Below are 22,500 nucleotides of genomic sequence, written 5' to 3'. Positions count from 1 at the left end.
CTGCACTGTGTATCATTAAATAAATAGTTTCTTCTCATGCTTTTATTTTTATTACTCTTTCCATGATGTTTGGTCAATATTCTTTGTAGACTTTTAAATGTGCTCACATGTTTCTGATAATAAATGTAATCTCTCCTGTTGGCAAGCTGGTCTATCTTCTATAGCATGATTTTTTCCCAACACAAACAATTCTGTCTCTATAGAGGAAAACATTACCCGTCTTTGTACTGTAGATTGCGTTTTGTTTGCTGGCGTCTGCTGCATGCAGGTTAAAGAACACTTGTCTGCTGGCTGGAATGTTATATTGTAAACCTTTTGGTTTAAGCTCTAAAAGTCAAATCCATCTACACTCAAACTGACTTGGGACCAATGGAATGATAATTAATTTTGCAGACAAAATACAGTGAAGTTTTGTCATATGTTATTACATTCTGACATTTATAAGACAGTAATGAAGAACTACTATTAAATGCTTTTAGTGATCTTCCGAGCTCCTCACTTAGTGACCAGAAAAATGGTTAGCTTCTGTCAACACCTGTTTTATAGTAAAATTCCAAAATTTTCATAAACATTTTTGGCACTCTTTTAATCTCCTCTCTTCGAAGTCTAGTATTTTGTTTAACTCTTGTCGTCTTCTTTGCAGTTATGTAATAATCTTTTCTCATCTGTCTTTACATTTTGAGCTAAAAGCAGTTCTTTTTGCAGAATAGTCAGTAGAACTGATTGTGTGCACATGAACAATTGTAATCTAACACCATTTCATCAGGACTAAAAATTGCTCCATAAAATATAAACTACGGTTTGGTGTCCCGAGTTAAAGGATATCAAAGGAAAGATATGCTATTATATTTTCCAATACGTATAGCATAAATGTTATAAACATTATTAATCTGTTCCACTGCATGCAAAGTCTAACTTCTTTCAGCATGCAAAGTCTAACTTCTTTCAGCATCTGAATATCTCAACAAAAACAAAAAAGATAATTATCTTAAATTACTTCAAAGATGAAAACACTGAATACTGGCTAACAAAAATGAAGGTGTAAAAACCTTTCATCACTATCAGTCATTTACTGTAAGTTATTCTTCACTTCACCCCAAATCCTTTCCATTATTACAAAAGTGAAGCAAAGCCACTGTGTTTTCTGTCTTAATCCTCCTTCTCAGATGCCTCTGCACAGCTGGGTTTTTTTAAACCCACGAGCTTCTAGGTGAACTGTGTTCGGAGCACAAGAAGTTAGAGTTCACTTCATAAACCAGGAGCTCTTCAAACTTGTCATAAGCATATTATAGAAATACACACTACTGGTTGGGGAAGTGTGCTCTATCAATATTTCATTTTAGTACAGTACACTTGCATTAACTCTATTAACACAGGTACCATACTGTTTCAAGTCAGAGAACCTACAATGTTGTAATGAAGATTACACTAAGAGCAAGGCCTTGATAACTACAGCCATTAGTCCTGTCATCACCTATAAAGTTAATGGGTTGGAAAAATGGTCAATCTTTGGACTAAAAGTTGATATTTAATTGAAATAAAATGTTTTTTAATTGTAATGGGGATTTTGCATTAGTGTGAGCATGGAAAGGTACTAAGGGAGTTAATGCCAGGTTACATATTGATTCACATTTTCATACTAATGCAAAATGTTTGACTATTTCAGTTTCATAAACAGCTGCATCTATTCCTACAATTTCTTATTTGTTTTAGAAGAGCAAAAGTTATAATTTAATGGAAAAATAAAATAATGAAATGATGGAACTGCTGTAAACTCTGATTGGCTTCACACAAGAATGATCAGGAAGCTATGAGTCTCTTCCACATCTTCCAGGAGCAATTGTAAAGCCAACACTACACAGTGTTAATCAAAATAGTTTTAGTGACTGTGGATTTTAACAAGAGACCTAACAGAAGGACTGTGAAAGGGATGCCCAAGAATTAACATCACTATATCCTGGAAGGATGGAAGTCTTTATAAAAATTAGTTTTTCCTGGAGAGGAAAAAGCTTGAGTTAAGCTGCCTAAAATTCTTAGCATCAATAATGATTACAACAACATATGAAGTATATAGTTATTTTTCTCATGGAATCACTAACAGTAGTTTAAAAAAATCCTTCACAATGAGTAACTTCTTTAATCTACAACAGATATGGCATAAAGCAAAATCATTTTTATATAATAGCACAAAATGCTTTTGAAATTACACTGTAAAGTATTCATAAATAGTCATTCACCAAGAGTGAGAGAAAATATAAAGTAAGCTTTAGAAGTTAATATCAGTTATTTCCCTGAAACTGCAAAACTGTAAGAAGAATGGAGGAAGGAGTTAAACTACATTGCAAAAATTATCATTGTAATTCTGCTATAAAGTTATTATGATACTGAATTCTTACGTCTTGTTGTTAAGGTGCTTTTGCTATATAACCTGTAGTCTACCATTTGTAAACACATCTTTTTGATGTTTCTGCCAACATCCTGGCAACAAAGCAGTGCAATTTCAAATGAGCTAATTAACTTAATTGTTGATGAAGCATGAAACAGTTCATTCACCCTGTTAGCTGCACCATGACAACGTAAGAGTCTCAGCCCATGAAGTTACTCATCTATATAAACCTATCTGTAGCTTTCTATTAAGATCGGTTGCATGCCAAAAATAATATGGTTATTCTGACAAAACCCAGTCCACACTATAAACATAATATATTTAGTGGCTCAGCATTTTTGTGGCAAATACAGTGGAATACAGAATTGCCAAGAAATTGATAAATGGGGAAAAAACCTATTATACTTTTAAGCTGTTAGAGAGCTATGTAATCTATTTTCAAAACATTTAGATTTAGGCAGCTATTTAGAATACTAACAACTGCAACTGGAAAGTTTTTTCATTAATGATTAATACTGAAAGGTGTAAACCCACCCCTTCAAGTGTTTTTAGTTGTATGCATCTTATGCACATGTAAGAGAAAAGGCAAGGCTAAAGTTACCAAAGAAGGGTTAAATGGACACATCTGGTACATTAAAACGGTGTGTGCATTGTTATATATTGCACACACATAAATCCTGTTTGCACACAGATGCACACATTATATGTACCTACATGGTTTACTCAACCTATCCGAATTTACAACGTATTTTTACATACCTTTGCTATCAAACATAAAACCAAAGCATCTCTTCAAATTTTCCAAGACTCCATTTCAGTAAAGGGATAATAATAGGATTAAACACTGTGAGTTTGAAAGGCCTGCAAAAGTGTTCTACATGAAAGAAAGGATAACAATTTGACAGTCTGCAGATGGCCTTGATTATCCAGTTGCTCGGACTGTACACATGAACTCTGATATGCTTTACAGTAGAATTTTGCTAGCCATCTTTATCATTCCTTAGCCTTAAACAACCCCTTTATCCAATGAATAAAAATCAACCTACTTTAAAAACTGTCCAAAATCTTCACAAATGCTTTCACAGCCAGGCCATTTGCAAACTCCATGGCCATAGAGAGTATGAGAGGCCCCAGTCTCCTCATGTGACGAGCTGTAGCAAAAGAATACGGCATCAGATTAATCTCAAAAGCCATAATCGTTGGAGGCTGCTAGCGCCTGTCAGGTTACGATCAGTGACAAACAGGTCAAAACAGGTCAATTCAGCTCAGAGCAGTCAGAAAAATTTAATCGTTCTATTGAATAGTTCAACTGCCAAGGCTAGATGATGTTCCAATTAGAGAAGAAATAGAGCCAAAGATGACTGTTAATAAAGGATGAAAAAATAAGATGACTGTATAATATCATATGCTAATTCTGCCATATGACCTCAGCGTAACATTTTACCTATAAATAAAAAATACACTCAGAAATGATCAATTCTGAAAAGAAATATTTAAGATGGACAGCAGGAACTTATGAATAATGTGAATGTTACTGTATAATCTTTTATATTTTCTGGGGGTTTATATATTAAGGTGACTTACATTAATAAATATTTCCCTTTACAATCATTGTTTCCATTAGCAGCTCTAGGTTTCATGAAAACAAGCCCATATTCCATTTAATTTTTTATAAAAGTCTGCAATAGTTTTATCCTTATGGAATAATCAAAGAGGTTTTATTTTTTCCCCCCTCACAGAGATGAGTATTAGCTACAGATTCCAAAGAAATAAACCAACTTCTCTAACATATAATCATCACATTAATCTTAATAAAAATAACAGCATAAAAGTATCCAGAGATGTTCCATTTTTGAAATAATAAAGTTAACAGAAAACTGCTCTGATACTCAGATGAAGACCCTGGACATTATCAAATTATAGTCTCCTATTTTAAATGTTACAACAATGAACGGGGCTATTTCTTTGAAAATACAATTGTGTACTATTTAGAATTTGTAATAGCCAAGTTTAAATTTACCTTACATAAGAGATCATCAATATCAGTCATTTTAAGTGCTGAAAGGTAACAAGGAGGAGCCAAGAATATCTGTACACTGAGCCTGAAAAGGCATATTTATAATATTAACACTTAGAGCCAAATTCTGCTGTGTTACAATGTCACAATTTACAGTAACTACTAGAATGACTCCAGTGAATTAAGCCAATGGAACTACCTCAGTGCACATAAGTGCAAAATTTGGCCTTTCGTGTTTCTTCTTTAGTGCTTTCCTCAAAATTTCAAATATATATTTTTTTAAACAGCACAAATTTAACTATGCAACAGTGTGTATGGACTCTTTAAACTGAATTACATCTTCAATTTGTTAGATATCCTGCTTACACTTTCTGTGACTTGACCGATTTAATACTGTAGGCCTCAACATGGCTTCTAATTCTGTGAATGTAGTTGTTTGCCTGCAAAGTGTCTACAAATCTGCATCTACAAATACCAGCCAGCACATGCAAATTACCGGTTGGATATCTAACGTCACCAGTAGTACCAAAAGTTCATGGTGGGTGCAAAACTGAAGGCACATTATTTGTGTACTCATAATTGCACTTGCAAAATTAGAGGTGTTTGGTGAAAATCCTGCTATGTGATTAAACATACTGGAAAAATTATGTTTATTTAATCAACCTTCAATGTTCTGTATTTTTTCTGATTTTGTAGCGAAGAAACTTGTGATTTCAAATAATACAACTCATTATGTGAAATAACGCTCTCTGTCTTTATGGTATGATCCTAACTGTAACAAAAGCAAAGTTTATGTCAGATGATAAGCACAGTAGGAATCTCATCAGAATTACCTGTCTCGCCTTGCATTTAGAACTGAAGACTGTCCATTCACTATGGAATGATGAGTTATTGGTGGTGATGCTTTGGAAGTGGTGGAGGAGGTAGTAGAGGAGGAATTGTTAGTAGAGAGGTCTAGCCCTCCATGTTTAATGCCATTGTCTTCCATACTGTGAACTCCAGTAACTTCTTTCCATAACTGCTGAATCTCAGCAGGACTTAAGCCAGCTATAAAACGAAAGAGAGCCCCACTAATATAACAAAGTAAGAGTTTCATATAATGAGCTCAGTGTTATTAATGGATTAATGCCAACAATAAAGGTGATGCTGTTTTTCCAGCACAATCAACATGTAGTAAAACAATTTCATTTTTCCTCTATCGGCACCCAATTAATTTAGCTGCTTTTCTCTTGTGCTACAGTCAATTAAAAAAAGGTCACCAATTTTAATATGATTATGCATCTTCTTAAAACACTTGTTCAAGGATCAAAGAGGGCAAACTACAAAGACTAACTGGTAACTCCTGTTTGAAAAACAACTATTAAAGAAAGTTTTAAAGGAGATTTTCACTGTCTGTAGAATCAATTTCTTGATACAAAGACATGACTCAATGGATCCAAAGTTCACTCTGCTCTTCAGAAGTACTGCTTAACCAACAATGAAATGGAAATAGAAAAATATATCTGATTGCACTAAGGATGCAAGCATTAATTTTCTTTTTAAATGAAAATCAAATCAAACTCATGGACCAAACTGAAATCAATGGGATTGCAACAAGTTTAAAGTTAGGGCAGAATCTGTGAATCTGTGACTCAGTGAAGACAAACTTTAAGTTTAAAGTTAGGGCAGAATCTGTGAATCAGTGAAGACAAACTTTAATAGATTCAGCCATCTATTAACTAGCATTGTTTAATTAACAAAATTTACCTAGTTTAAAATGTAGTTTGAATGGGTAAAAACCAATTCTTTGGCTGAATAACCATGCTAACAAACAACACAGGGCCCAATACTGGTGACTGCTCAAGTTGGTCTGTCTGCCTAATCAGCCAAAAAGGCAACAGAACTGGCCCCCTGAAGATTCACTCTGAATGGATGAATCCCCAAGTAGTGTAGTGTCATCATGGCAGTTCCTTTGCTACCCTTTCTCCCTGCCCTGTTATGGGAAGGAGACTGGAGGGCCTGACTAGGAGAAAGGGGTGTCCCTACGCCTCAGCTTCACCAGTCTCCCCCGGGGTCATTGGCATAATTCAGAGAATCCTTGAGGCTTCTCTAATTTATGACTGGGACTGTCCTAGACCCTGATTAATCCCATTATTGGAGAGTTGTAAAGCTGGCTTAAAGCCACCCTTGCCCTGTCCCCCAATTGTGAGCCATGCTGAGCACAGTAGGGATTCAGCCTGAGATAAGGACCAAAATCTCATATATGTTGCATTTATACATTTGTGGTCAGGACTGTGTGACTACAGTGTCTGTGTTTGGCCCACAGAAGTTATAGATGATAAGAGAGAGTGTTGTCAAGTATTGTCCTTCACTCATACATTTTGTAAGAAAGTACTGAAATTTCCATCACAAATTGTTGCTGGCTTGCAGGAAAGGACTGCAAAACACCGGTAACAGAAGAATATGATCACTTTCCCCTCCCATGCCCATCTGCATCTGACTTAGGAGGTTGTGACATTTCTTCTCAGAGGTAAACTTTGCCACAGTCATCTGTTGATTTTGTCACCACTGGACAGGTTTGCCTTTGAAGACTACTCAACATGCGTAGAGCAGAATGAGAAAGCTCATTAACTCAGCAGAGATTTTTATGCTACACTTTGTTATCACACCCATACTTTGTAGATTGCACTGCATACCAATTTATTTCTGGGAATTTGTTTTTCCATGCAGCTGAATGGGTGGATTTGATCTATATAGACTGGCTTGGTTTGGGTCATGGCTAGCATAACTACCTCTCTTTTACGTATCATCTCAACAATTGAAATCAACTAAAACATTCTTGCTCACAGTAACTAGAGTTGCGTGGTGGAAAGGAAGGGTGTTCTCAGTGGGTGGCCTTTGACTCTGAATTTAGCTTCTCCCCCAGTGTTCTGACAAAGCTCAGTTTATTGACCTTCTGAGAACGATGAAAGGTTCATCTATTCGTTCAGACTTTTGATTGAACGGGTGGCTTTAATGGGTGAATGAGATTCCTTTTCAGGAGATAAAGAGATTTTTCATTGACTTTTTAGCAAGTTTGCTCTTTGTTAGCTAATATTTTATATTGAATGTACATGAGCTCACATTGCTAAAAATGGGTGCAATTTAAAACCCACTGAAAAATAAAGTACGTTCTTCAAAATCTGTCAACAACTATCTTATTAGGAAGCATGCAAAGCCATGGAAGCCAGACTGCACACTTCGATAGTTATTCACAGAAATATCTTGTTGTCCAGGTAGCCTGGAAACCAACTGAATGGAAGTTAGGATCTTATTTTTTTATTCCATTATTCTGTATGATAATTGCTATATTTACTTCTTCTCTACCTTTGATACTAACATACAGTGGTGCCCTGGGTTAGTTACAACGTGGGGAAAAAAAGGTTGATTTGGGATGTACATCTCAAAAATTGGAGTTTATACAGTTTGGATAGCATGGAAGTCAAACTTACTATTTTTACTGAATCAGACCTATGGGTAACAAGAGACAACATGACACTGGTAACAACAGTTGTAACTGTTTCTAATGACATTAAGTAATTACTACACAGTTTATATAAGGTATTTTTCAGCAACTCTGCAAATAATTCATGCAATTACTGTAAAAAGTAGTCATCCATTAATATGATGATCACAGATCAAATCAAAAAGTAATGGAGTCAGTTTGGAGAGGGAGAAAAATGATACATTAAACACTCTTAAAATATTTCCCTTTCTCTTGCAGCATTAACTCTCTGTCAGTGAAATCATCCCTCATTTTTATTGTTTTTTTAAAGATAAAAACATATTTTAAAAAATTTGAATGAAAATGTCTTCTCCATTCTCAGCAGCAAGGAAATTTGATTGGAGCAGCAGGTGGATGGCCTTTCTTTGGTCCTGAGGGGAGAATATAAGATTGGCTGTGCTGGGACATTTTCTCCTTCCTGTTGTCCCTCCCCCATTCCAAGCGCAAGAAAACTTGCCTGTGAAGGGGAGAGCTTTCTCTAACTCCTTCTGCCACTCATTGGCCTAATCAGTGGGGTGGAGGGAGAGATCGAGTGAACCAACTGGCTTTTGTGTGCCACCCTGTTTAACACTTTCCTGGGCATCCAGTGGGCACCTTCCTGCCCCACACTCCCTGCTCTATAGCTAAGGTGTGGTTTGAGCTGCATTTCCAGTAAGTTTTGGGTCTGCCAATATTGCTTGGGTTTTGGGGAACCCAAATATCTGGCTCTGGTGTATTTAGCAAGGTGTCCTTGAGCTTCTTTGTTTCATTTGCCTTTTCCCAGCACCATTTATGTTAAAAGGAGAAAGGACAGGAATGTAAAAGTAAGGAAGTTAATAGAGCATGAGGTCACTTAATACTGTACTGGACCCAAAAGAATGCTTGGTATTTTGAGGAGAGTTTAGATAAGTCTCTTTCTTCACCTTCCTCCACTCTCCTTTTTATTTATTTAGTTCTTAGTGATTTTAAAATCTATCCCTGTGACTGTGTTTAATTCTCCTACATAGCTTGATCAGCAGTAAGTTCATACATATATATAATTGATATTAAATTCTTCTGCATTTAACTAGCATCAGTGTAGCATGATATAGAAGTTTCTCATTGTGAGACACAGTTTATTAGGCATTCAATAGTGGAAAGATTGTATCTTGTTACAAGGTTAACGCTAAAATTACACCTTCTTTCTAACAGCTTATTTGTTGCACCTGAACATCTAGAAAATGTTATAAATGTTCTAGTTATGACACGGTAGAAGTTATACTTCAATATAAGTGCTATTTTTCAGGGGCAAGCATCACAGCATTTTGAATCTGCTGCCCCCTCACAGTTAAATTTAGGAAGTTGTTCTATTTAGGCTTAGTGAACGCAAAAACCATGTTCGGTTTATGCAATTGTCATTGACAATCTGTATTTTAAAAGGATATTTTCTGATCTTTTTGAGTTATAAACAAGAATCTCCTTGCGTCTTTCAGACCTGCTAGTCGTTCATTCAGTTTATCACATCTTTCAAATGTGATCCATATAGAATAGTTTGTATTATCCAAACGGAAACAAACATCTTTATATTGATAAGTTAGGGATTTAAGTGCAGAACTATTCACCAGCCCCATATTCAAACACTGCATGTGAATAATGGTTTCTTAGACATCAGAATTACACAGGGGCCCAATAATCTTTGGAAGGATTTTGTGGATGTGTAAGACATCTGGAATTTCAAATATAGTAACTGAGGATTCCCTTCTGTATAAGGGGTAGAGTCCTTCCTGTATCATAGATAGTGAGTCATTTGAAGTACAAAATGTCTTTCTACTGCATTCCACATATACTCCTTCTCTTCCAGTAAGTTTTAGTGCTGAGAGTTTTACTCTGCACCACCACAGAAAATATATGACATGGAACTTCGTTAAGTGCAGACATCTTTATTTTCATAAGAAACACAATTCCATATTCACTAACTCTAAGCCAGGGGCAGGAAGAACTCCCAGGTTGAAGGTAATAGTATGAGGATGTTTTATATGGGTGACTGCTATGTGGGCCTGTCTCATCTGACTGACAATTGATTATTTTTGATTTCATTACTCAAGTTAGACTGTAGTTTAGGCACATCCTTGTCTAAGGGGCAGTATGTAGCTGCACTGTCTCAGGAGAAGCCCAGGGAAAGAACCTGGATTGTGAGTCACAATTCCTAATCTTCTTCACTCTTTGCTCCAAAGAGGGAAATAATCTGCTACAGCCCTTTACAAGATGCAGAGTCCTTCTTTCCATCCTTTCTAGCTTCTACTCTGCTGACCAACAGATCGGAGGTGTGCACAGAGTTAAGGTTCTGCCTATTCTCTGCCCCTTTGTGCCTACCTAAATCTAGCCCCATATTTATTTTTAAACCAGTTTCCTTGTTTTCTTTATTAAAATATATTTCTGCATTTCCTTTCTCCATCCCTTTTCTGCCCTGCACCCTATAAAATGGATAGCAGAGCTAAAAGAGAAAAGAGGAGTCCTTGACCAATATCTGTTCTGATTCAAAAGCACAGAACAGATGCAAACCAAAGAGGTTTACTTAATTTAGATGATAAAATTACAGAAATATTTTAAATGCAGACATTTCTCCCTAATATTTTAACTCTTTAGTAGCTTTTTTCATTGTTAGTTCAGTTACAGCTAATCCTTCTAGGAAGGCATACTCAGGGGGAATTAGGAATTAAGGCACAATTTAATAGTTCTGCTAAAACAACTATTAAAAGAAAAACATTAAGGAGAGAATTATTTTATATTTATTTTTCCATTAGAAATGTGTGAATGACTGTTTTGTTAAGACTGTTGTCAGGAATGGTCTAGATAATACTTAGTCCTTTCATGAGTGCAAGGGACTGGACTAGATTACCTCTTGAGGTCCCTTCCAGTCCTATGACTCTATATATGACTATCAATGTAATTGGGTATGAGTTCTTAGAGAAATCTAGGGGGATCACTCAATGTTAGGGAAAACCCGAGGAATTCCTCTTGCAACACATGGCATAAGAGAGGAATGCAGAAAGTAAAGCTGTTCAGAGAGACATTTCACTTCAAGTACTCCCACCCCCCCAATCTCATGGTGCTTTACTGAAAAGGAAATCAGTATTGCCAAGCTGAAACATTCAAAAATCTTAAGTCATGATCATCAAAATCATGAGATTTAATATAATAGTAAATTTGGGGTTATTTTTGTTTCTGTTTTTGAGCCTCTACAGAGTGCTTGGGTCACATTTTCAAGCATCTATCTGTAACCATACAGGCTAGACATTTACTTTTTTTAAAAAATGAAAGCTGAGATTCTCATGTAATTAAGGTTTAATTAGGAAATGCCTGTTGGTTGAACCCGAAACTTCTCACAAAAGTGAGTTGAGTTTGACAAAGTTTTGCCAAATCTCAGGCAGGGTTCTGATGGAACCCTGTCAGTTTGCCTGGTGGAATGCTGTGCAGCCCCACCATATGGTCTGCTTCAGAGCCAGGGACCTCAGGCTTGTGGGGTCTACAGCTCTGGGGAAGTCCCCCCACACTAGAATTTCCAGACTCCCTGCTGTGGAACTGGGAGACTGAAAGCCCCTAGGAGACCTGCGTGGAGACTCTAGGTCTTCCAGACTCCCAGTTTCTTGGCAGGAAGCCCAGAAGCCTTGGGAGCCCCAGTTCTTCTGGGCTGCTCCAGTCCCTTGCCTGGGAGCACTTTCTCTCTGGTCCTGTTCCTTCTCTCCACGAGCCTCTGCTCTTCGTAACTTCCTCTCTCCTCAGGACCTTCCTCTGTTCTGGGGCCCCCTGACTGAGAACTCACAAGCCTTTATTATGCTATTATGTTCAGGTGCGCCTTACCTAATTAACTGCTACCCAACTGCTTAGACAATTAACTATCAACAGGTGGATCTGGGTTGGTTCATTCTCCTTAGCAGAGCTGTCACAGGTAGGCTGGACCTCAAGTAGACCCCCTCAAGGCCAGCACTCAGTAACATGGAGTTTTAAGTAAAATGCCAAATGGCCAAAACACAAGACTCATAACAAAACTGTGACAGCTGGCAATGCTGGGACACTATATTTAAGTTGTCACTTATCCCACATTGTTCCGTCCCCATTTTGTCTGTATGAAGTACACTCCCCCTGTGCTCATCTAACTTCCAAGTCTCAAGTCTTACAATCTGTACCTCATGAATGAACCCTTATGTCCACATAGAGTCTCATATAAATCAAGCAAACTCTACTTGGACACAGCCCACACAGAACTTATTGAAGGATAGGGGTCCTAAAGAGCAGATATTATATAATTTACATGAAAGAGACCTATAACTTATCTCTGTTCTGTAATGTAAGCAAAAACTAAAGTTATGCACTACATAGGTGATGGCAGAATAGAGTTCTTAACATGTGAAATCTTTGGCCTTCCCACGGTATTTATTCCTAAGTAAATTTACCTTTCATAAATCTGAGTCCCCCCTTTCTCTTAAAATGCCTAAATACTGAATCATTAATGTATTAGTGACAGTGGCGGAGATTTTCCATTAACATTTTGCACTCAGAAATCTTGATCTCAATGACAAAATCTTAAAGAGTGTTTTCCAAAACCATTCCCTTCTATTCCCTTAAGTTAAGGATCCTCACACCTGCTTGTCAACTGTCTAAATGGGCCATCCTGATTATCACTACAAAAGATTTTTTCTCCTGCTGATAATAGCTCATCTTAACTAATTAGCCTCTCACAGTTTGTATGAAGAAAAGGAGTACTTGTGGCACCTTAGAGACTAACTAATTTATTTGAGCATAAGTTTTCGTGTGCTACAGCTCACTTCAGCATCCGATGAAGTGAGCTTGAGCTGTAGCTCATGAAAGCTTATGCTCAAATAAATTGGTTAGTACTCCTTTTCTTTTTGCGAATACAGACTAACATGGCTGTTACTCTGAAACAGTTTGTATGGTAACTTCCAACTTATCTGTATGTATATACATATCTATATATCTATCTTACTATATGTTCCATTCTATGCATCCGATGAAGTGGGCTGTAGCCCACGAAACTTATGCTCTAATAAATTTGTTAGTCTCTAAGGTGCCACAAGTACTCCTGTTCTTTTTGTGGATACAGACTAACACGGCTGCTACTCTGAAACATTCCCTTCTTGTAATTATATGTGAGTCACAATTCTCCATTAGTGACATCACAATTTACCGTCATGAAAATTATTATTATATTTAAGTTTCTCAAAGGATGGTAAAGAAAAGGAATCCTGAGATATAAAGATTTGGTCCAACAAATTCCAGCAAATTAGTCAATTTAGCTTTACAACAATTTTTTTAATTACACAAAATAGGCGACTATTATTTCTTTTAAAAGAATAAATTTGTAAACAGCCATTTTTATATCAATTGCCCACTCTCGCTTGTATCTGTTCACTCATGTTAAATGGAGTGATTACATTCTCACTAAATCAGTTTTCTGTAGTTCCTCAGTGTAAATCAATGGTGCTTGAATTGTGTTGCCCTTAGAAATTGTTTTCAGCATATAAGACTAATAAATATGCATTTTATACCTAAGAAAAACCACTCAAAAGCAGTTTTCTCTAGTAAAAGCATGTAGTAAAATTTATCAGCCTCAAGAAAACTAGGTAGTACAATAATATTAACAATAATAGTTTATTATTAAAGTATGGTTTAAATGCAATAAAAGGAAACTTCTGAAGTTCAGGTCAAAATGAAATGATTAAAAAAAAAGTTGTGAATTAGAAATAAGTTGAGTCATATGTTGTTTATATACCTTGTGGCAGAGACTGGACAGGAAGAGCAGACTGGCCAGGTGGAATGGAAATGAGTCCCTGACGCTGAAGATTCAGCAGATGTTGCTGCTGCTGGAGTTGTTGCATCTGGAGGAGCTGCTGCTGGAAGACAAGCTGCTGGGCTGCCAACTGCTGCTGCTAGGAAAAAAAACAACAAACAAACACAGCAGAGAATAAAGTCTGCAGTGAAGGCTGCAAGAACAAAATGTAAACTCCACTTGTTTCCCCTTTCATCTCAGTTATTAAATAATAATATTATTTATAGAATACTCAGACAGTGGAACCATTTGAAATTTTCCACTATTTTTATTCCAAACTACTAGGTTGTTAGGGAAAAAAGGCAAAATACAATTAATAATACACTGCAGAAAAGGATCAAGAGAAAGTAGGTAACAGCTGTTCAGAAATAATAAAAAAAAATCAGCTCATGGCAGATGATAACAAATATATCTATGCTAAAAGCCTAACTCTTTACAACAGTTTGTGATTCAACTGTTCCATTCAGTTTTTCTGACTGAATAAGTTCGGTCCGCAGTGGCCCATGAATATGGTCTCCAGTGATCTATTAGTAAACTGGGATGTAGCCTTCATTTCACTGGCCTGTTAGCTCACTCTCTTCTCTTGTTGGAATATTAAAACCAGTACCACATTCAAGACAAAGAAGTGCCCTATTATAAGTAAAAGTATAACTTTCAATTTTGTGAGGCATTACAAGACAAACTGGAGTTTTTTTAGACTCGGGGGTATAAGAAGGCAGTCACATGTCAAAGAAAGACAAGCAGCTATGGAAGACCTTTCGTTTTTAGTTTGGGGAAAAGAGAAACTTCTGATGCGCTCACTGGAAAACAGACTGCATAATGGAGCAAGTCATGTGGATTGCCCAGAGCCTCGGGAGAAATAAGGGAGCAATTTCTATTCTGTAGTTGATGGCTGTCTGAAATTCTATTCACAAATCCAAACAGAAACAAAGCCTCAGGAGGTCAGAACTGTTTCCTGTGCGTTTGCATAATGGACAGCTTGAAGACAACGTCTAGGATACCTGCTGATCAATTTAACTACTTCAGCATGTTTTGTTTGTATTATGTTTATATTTGATGCAGTTTGCTGACAAGTGCAAGCTAGGCCTGAGAAACCAGCCTGTCAGGTTGATTTATGAGCACATCAAACTGTAACTTTCTCCTCACCACTCCAAACCTGCAGTAGCAGTTCATTAATCAGGGGCCTGCGACTTTGAAATCTGGGCTCCACCATTTTTTTTTTTTTTTAAACAATGGGCTAAATTTGCATGCTCTCTGAGCTGTACCATGGAGGAAAGTAAGGATCCCTCACCAATTTAGAGCCTCTGTGAATACAAGATAATCTGTACTTTGTCCACCGCGCAGCTTGCTCTTTGTATACTGTGATTCATTAGTGAATGTCAGGTGACAGCAGCACTGGGTTGTCACCCTCAAATCCAATACTCCAAAAAAAAGGATGTGGGAGGGAGTGGCAGAATTCTACCGTCACTGTTATTAATCTCAGGAAAAAACCCCCGGTAAGAATAACATCTTTGATAGGAATCATAGAATATCAGGGTTGGAAGGGACCTCAGGAGGTCACCTAGTCCAACCCCCTGCTCAAAGCAGGACCAATCCCCATTTTTTACCCCAGATCCCTAAATGGCCCCCTCAAGGATTGAACTCACAACTCTGGGTTTAGCAGCCCAATGCTCAAACCACTGAGCTATCCCTCCAGAACCTCATTATCAAAAAAAAAAAGACCTCAAACTTTTCTGGTCCTGTCTACGCCCCTTCTCAGGCCCAAGCTAATCTGCAGCACTGAGTTTCACAGATCTTACCTCTTTTGCTTGCTTTCCTGGATGCTGCTGCTGCTGCTGCTGCTGCTGCTGTTGTTGCTGCTGCTGCTGCTGTTGTTGTTGTTGCTGCTGCTGCTGCTGCTGCTGCTGCAAAAGCTGAAGATGTAACTGCTCCTGCTGTTTCTTGTAAAACTCTTGCAGTTGTTGCTGAATAAACCATTTTGACTTTAATAAATAAAGGCAAAAGTTTCAAGTATTATAAATCTCCTAAACTCCTCTAGACTGGCATATGGTAGAGTAGCCATTAAGATTCACCTCATAACAAAAACGTGTTTGATTTGAAGAGGCAGATCTACATACATTTTTTCCCAGGGCGGCTCTGAAATTTTCCAGTGCCGATTCCAAAATCTCCTAAACCGAAGGGTACAGAACATCTCTGTTCTAACGGGGGATGCAGCAGAGCCAGGCTAACTCCCCGGATTATTACCCCTACATGCCTCACATAGCCAAGAGAACAGGCTCGAAGCTGTGCTCTGCCACTTGCAAGAAGTCAGGTAGACCAAACAAATGGTCGATTTCTTGGGGAAAAAAATTAATTACTCTGTCAGCCTGTGCGGCAGGATGCCGGATTTGCAATTGAAGGTGAATTGCCTGTAATGATCATGATACTAGATATCAAAGTGTTTAAACATGAAAGAAATAAGATTAACAGACACATTATTTTCTCTGTCATAATGAAATATACACCCAAACCTATAGCTGAAATTATACTCCAGGTTGTATTGATGTACTGAGCACTGACACTGTCTTTACTGTAAGAACGAATTTTCATTGACTCTGGGTTTAGCTGCCAGGTGTTGTGCTGAGGGAAATGTACTCACCCCTCCTCTTTCTAACCTCTGTTGGAACAAATTTTTGGAAGGAAAATAAATAAACAAAGGAATGACTTTCACCTTTACTGAAACAAGCTGGTAAGTTCACATTTCATAACCACATTCCACTTATATGACTAAAGGGAGTACTAAAGTGTTATGAATTTTACAGTAACAATTATCTACAAGTCTATTTACACTTCCTTTGGCAAGTCTGCAATTCAAATGTGCCTAAGCACTTGAAAATGTAAATACTGATTTGCTCAGTGTTCATAACGCATCTGCCATTGCTGTTGTTTTATACACAGCATTTAATGTTTCAAATTTGCCTGTAGATTGACACATTTTTTGCAGTCACAGCAACAAATCTGAAGACTAGGAAGTTGAACATTCATTTTTTTCAGACTTTCTTGAGCAAAGAAATATGAAACACTAGAAAATCAGTCCCATGCAAGCATAGCTAATATCTAAGAAAATTCCTTGGGTTACGGTAACAGTCCAAAGCAGGTAACCCACATTACCTGCTGTAACATAACTGCTTGCTGCTGTTGAAGAAGTGCTTGAAGCTGCTGTGGAGACAACACTTGCTGTTGGAGAATCTGCTGCATTTGCTGAGGGGTGATCACCTGGGGAGTCATCATGGCCACTGACACTGGCACCTGCACAGAGAAAGGAAGATATCATCATCAAACACATTTTAGCTCATCTGCATAACAGCTGTACGTCTTCTTTTTTATTTTGTACCAAAGATGGACCATACTATTTATCACTGTAAAGTTCCAGTCTCAGTAAAAATCTGTTATTTTAAGACCACAGTGCGGTGGCACTCTATTTCCAGAGGCATCAGATTTGATCAGACTCAAGCTTTATGTTTCACATCTCTTATGTATTACTGCATGAGATTTAAACATTGGCTAGCATAAATGTGTACTTAAAAATAAATGATCACATGGTAGGGCTCTCAACACTTCATAATCAATCATCTTATCAAGTGTCATAATGTTACGCACAGAAAAACCTATTGAGACCGTTTCAAAAGATATGACTAAAACAAACATAAAAAATTACGCATCTGAAAGCAATACAGATACATCTTACACAATACAGATATCTAGACCAGCAAAACGTATGTACAATGCTTTATTTTAAATATAAGAAAACCTTTCCTGTTAGGTTTGTTCTTTTAGTAAGTATTGATTGTACCAGAAAAACAACAGCACAGATATAGTCAGTGAGAGAAGGGACATTATCCTAGAACCCTGGCCTTTCTGGACAAACTGTATTTTTTCAGGATTTCCTGACTTAAAACCCAAAGCTTGGAAATCTTCACATGAGCCAATTTAAAGTTTGTCCATTAAACTCTTGGAGAATGTTTTTGTTCAAGGTTCTTTTGTGGTTATCACTTTCTTTTCTATGTGCTGTGCAATGAGAGTCAGTGTGTGTGTGTGTGTGTGTCAGAGAGAGAGAGAAGCAGAGAGCAAGGGTGTGTGTTTGTGTGTGAGAGAGAAACCTTGTGTAAGAGCATGAGATATGTGCTCAGCGTCTACTGTAGATGCACAGTCTAAAGGTGTTGCTTCAACTAACAGTACATAATCAAATAGCTTGTCACTGTGCCAAGTCTGCAACCTTTGAAAAAGCAATCACTTTCTTTTCTAGAAAAAACAATTCACTTTTACTGTAAATAAAAGCAATCATTAATACAAATATTGTTTTGCCATATGTTCTCAGGACATTATGGTACTTTGCAAAGCAGCAAAGGTTTTTATTATTAATAGATTGAATCCCAATGTGTCTTAATGATCAAGGCTTTCCTAACATATCTGGTAAAATAATCTATTCCGTGGAAGATGACGGCGTGTGCAAACCAAAACTTTTATATAAAAGAAAATGGAAATGGAATGAATACGATGTTCTGAACTTTGAGTTTATAAGAAAATATAGTAAAATTACCCCAATTCATCTAATAGTAAACAAAACATCATTGGTTCACATTTACTTTGATCTGAAAATGTTGAATGTTACACTTGACAAGCTACAGTCATGCTATGTACAGAATTTGAATATAAATGTATTACTATGTGATTGTAAAAGTGACCGCAATAATAAAAAAGTCTAATATTCTTGTGTATAGACCCTAGTTAAATAACTCTAATCAAAATATTTCAGAAATGCTTACTGTAAAATAAAAGCGGCAGAGACAAAAACAGAATCCACTTACAATAATGACAGGTTTCAGAGTAACAGCCGTGTTAGTCTGTATTCGCAAAAAGAAAAGGAGTACTTGTGGCACCTTAGAGACTAACCAATTTATTTGAGCATAAGCTTTCGTGAGCTACAGCATCCGATGAAGTGAGCTGTAGCTCACGAAAGCTTATGCTCAAATAAATTGGTTAGTCTCTATGGTGCCACAAGCACTCCTTTTCTTTTTGCACTTACAATAAGTTATTTAGTAGGGGTTAGGAGTGTTGTGATGTTTGAAAATGATGCGTCTGTTTACAGCATTGTTTGTTCTAAGCTTATGAAGTCACAGAGAGAAGACACACCGGTTTGAAAAAGTTTTGGGATGTACGAACTCAAATTCAACCCTGAGTTGATGGGAGTTTCAGCTACTTTCTCCAGGTCTGAATTTGCCTTCTTTCATGAATTTTGCTTCAGTGCTGCCATCTAACTGACATAAATCAAACTGAAATGAAAAGGAAGAGAGAAAGGCAGGCCCTCTAACAATTAAAACACTAAATTAACCTTTAAACCTTGGAGGAGTTTCTCTATCCATTAATATATTACCTATAAACTATACCACATGGCATAGGCCTTGCCATACTTGTGTTCCCTCTCTATGTCACACTTCTTCTTACATGTTCACCTGAACCAATATAGATATAGTGGCCCAGATTCTCAGGTGATGTAAATCAGCACAGCACTATTAACTTCAGTGTGAGTGGTTTACTGGTTTAAACTGCTAAGAATCTGACTCATAATATGAAGCAGATCGTGAGATAGATGTATTATGGACTATAGAACTGTCTATACCTGCCAGTTCACAATTCGCAATTCTGTTTGCTCATGTAGTGTATATTGGGAGTCTTGTTGGGGTTGTACTTGTTTGTGCTCCAGGTGACTAGCCTTGTTAATTTATTCCTTCATGCAAGTTCTCCCATTCCAATAGTTTTCTCTGTTTTTCAACTATATCTCTAGAAGTAAACAACCTAATTTGCGTTTTTTTACAATGTACTGGATAATAACACAGAAGCAAAGAAACTGGCAAAAGCTACATTAAATATGGCCTTTAAAACATTTTGAGTGAGAATCCAAACATGCTTAATACTTTTAGCACCATATCCAGTGTACAACCATTTATCTACAGCTAAGAAACTACCCATTTTGAGAGCTATTGAATACCCATGAATCTTCATGGTAAATCTGCACAAAGTTATTACACATAGATGTTTCTGTAATTGTAATATATTGGTAAATTTCACAGTCTTCAATGATCCATAGACTTGCACTTCTATTGCTTTGGTGGGATGGTGCTAGTGCACTGTCTAGGATTACAGAACATTGGAAAACTAGCCCTTTTAGCCTACAATTATGTGTATGTTTGTTCGCTTTTCATATCTGTAGTTTTTAGTGTTTCTGAGATGATTTTTTAAAAATTAAATGGAGGCAAATTTTAGCTTTATTCATAGAAATAGCCCTTGATACAACCAAGTCAACAAACCTCAAATACAAATGCCATGAGCAGTTGAAAAGAGACAATGTGAAGCACATCATATCTGTTTTACATCCACAACCTGTTATACAATGTCCTCCAGGTTTCTGAGTTATATACAATATAGAGGAGGTTACAGTACACCAAATAATTTCCATATGCTCTGTTCTTTCCAAAATTGCCTTTTCAGCCACAGTACTACAGAAGACTAGCAAACTTTGGGCTCTGTGACTGTGGAAGCTACTGCTGCTTCAAATTTGAATCCATAATGGCGACTTACATGACTGCTTAGGCTTAGCCTATTATAAGGTGACCAGACAGCAAATGTGAAAAATCGGATGGGGTTGGGGGAATAGGAGCCTATATAAGAAAAAGACCCAAAAATCGGGACTGTCCCTATAAATTTGGGACGGGACATCTGGTCACCCTAACCCTATTGCGAAGGAGTTTGATTTTACTTCATTTATCTGTTGTCTTGCCATATGTGGCAACTGAGATCAAGAGAATGATGGTGGAGGATGTGCTGAGTGTTTCTGCCATCGTCTGCATGCAGTAAGCAGGGTCTACCTTGCCTGAGGAATTAAGAGTAAGGGGGTATATTTGGCCACAATATTTTATTTCCTAGCTGATGATTCGACAGAAGTTAGCCAAAGAGAGGTGCTGGGGCCCAAAAGATCAAAATATTTCCCTTCTCCTAGTGGTATTTGAGGGAGGGAGCCTGCTCCCCCACTTTTCCTGAAACAATGATTGGGGATGATAGTAGTCCCTAATCCCTTCTCCCAATTTAAGGTGGCTGTTTCTTCCAAATTACAATGGGGGAAAATGTGCCGAAATACCATAATACCATCTCTCCTGTTCTCATACGGACCACAATGAAGCAACACAGGACACCTGTACAACCCAAACAATAAGAAGAGGATAAACCCCAGAATGAGAAGTTGCATATGTTTAGGGATCTCCACAGCTACCAGTCATGAAGTTGACTTTTCCCTCTTGATCAATGGACTGATCTGTCTCCTGAATAGGTGAGTCCTCTGCACACGGACCATACAAAACTCTTTGCGTCTTACGTGCCCCAAATGGCCACGTAAATTGTTAGCTACATAGTTGTAAAGAGTTTTTTGAGCTTTATGTTCTATGCATTTCTTGTTTTCTTGGACTAAATGAAGAATTTTATTTTAAGTGCAGCTGAACATGTCTAAATACACAAAAGCAGACAAGTTTCAAATTTACAAAGCACTGAAGGCAAGAAGAACTCTAAATAACACTTTTATTAGCAGTTGTGGATGTATTCAGATAGGTACTTCTGGCTACATACATAAATGTAGGAGTTATAAAGATGAAGATCTTACTGAAGGCAAGCAAATCTGCTATCCCCCCACATCAGTGTAATGGGAGAGCTGCAGTGGCTGGGTTTGTGTATTTAAAACCACACTCCACTCCTGCATGGATAATTCAGGACTACTTGCAGAGTACACGAGCAGGTAAAATATTTCACTACCATTCCTATGTACTTAATTGGCATGGGAATAAAGTTAAAAACCTACAGATTTCCTCAGGTGATGTAAAAAAGCAATATTCCTTGTGCCACAAATAGACTATCTGTCACAAGGCAGAATAACTGTCCAGCAGCCTTAACCTTTCACAGTTGTTTGAGAAGAAAGTTTTGATATCCTACATTTCCAAAAATTTTCAAAAAATCCAGCAACCTGATTTGATTCTGATAAAAAACTGATCTAGTTTGCAATGCAGAGGGATTTTTTTATCTCCAAATTTGTTTTTAACTCCAAATTTAAAATAATAATAACAAAATAAAAATACAATATTTCCACTGTGCTTTTCAGCGGAGGATCTCCAAGTGATTTGCAAATATTAAGACTCTCAAAACCATTGCGAGGTAGTGAAATACTATTTCCATGTTACAGAAGGAGCAATCAAATTTAAATGATTTACCCAAGATCACATGGCATTTCAGTGGCAGAGCTGGGACTGGAACTTAGGAGTTCTTATTTCCAGTCCCCAGCTGTAACCAGTAGCTAATACTCTCTCCCTACAGTTTAGTGAAAGGTTTCAAGGTTAAATATTTAACAAAGAAACTTCCCTTCTTCCCCACTAAATATCACAATATATATGTGCCTGATCCTGCAAACACTTTTGCAATACGCAGGAGTAAAATTATGTATCTGTGTAAGTGTTTTCAGGATCAGGCTCTTTAGCAGCAAACGCATGTTAAACTCATTACCTTATTTTAAAAGAAGGCTCTACTGCATGCACAACACTCCCCCTCTCAATTTGGCTACATGTCCAATGTCTATCATAATGATAACCTTTCACAATCTTCTTGGTTTTACAGTGTTAAAAAGAACTGACAATGAACTGAGTGGTATTTGTAAGCTTTTCATTAACTAGTGAACAGGAATATTTAAAGAG

The 22,500-nt window shown here is 37.2% G+C and overlaps 1 protein-coding gene across 15 annotated transcripts in view; it reads right to left on the bottom strand.

The window, feature by feature from the left end:
- The window catches only part of FOXP2 (forkhead box P2), a 554,228-nt gene that overhangs the window by 49,484 nt on the left and 482,244 nt on the right, over nucleotides 1–22,500 (bottom strand). For 9 of the 15 annotated variants that reach the window (XM_074942274.1, XM_074942271.1, XM_074942270.1 and 6 more), the window contains 5 exons: nucleotides 16,883–17,020; nucleotides 15,532–15,714; nucleotides 13,676–13,832; nucleotides 5,237–5,450; nucleotides 3,433–3,537 (listed from right to left, as the gene is read on the bottom strand). In XM_074942274.1, coding sequence (XP_074798375.1) covers nucleotides 3,433–3,537; nucleotides 5,237–5,450; nucleotides 13,676–13,832; nucleotides 15,532–15,714; nucleotides 16,883–17,020 — 797 coding nt within the window. The remainder of the gene's footprint in view (nucleotides 1–3,432; nucleotides 3,538–5,236; nucleotides 5,451–13,675; nucleotides 13,833–15,531; nucleotides 15,715–16,882; nucleotides 17,021–22,500) is intronic. The other 6 variants (XM_074942278.1, XM_074942283.1, XM_074942284.1 and 3 more) reach the window with 3 other exon arrangements.

The sequence above is a fragment of the Natator depressus genome, chromosome 1, assembly GCF_965152275.1.
Source record: "Natator depressus isolate rNatDep1 chromosome 1, rNatDep2.hap1, whole genome shotgun sequence".
NCBI classification, from domain to species: Eukaryota; Metazoa; Chordata; order Testudines; family Cheloniidae; genus Natator; species Natator depressus.
The sequence above is the reverse complement of the archived record's forward strand: the minus strand, read 5'-3'. Positions and strand labels throughout refer to the sequence as shown.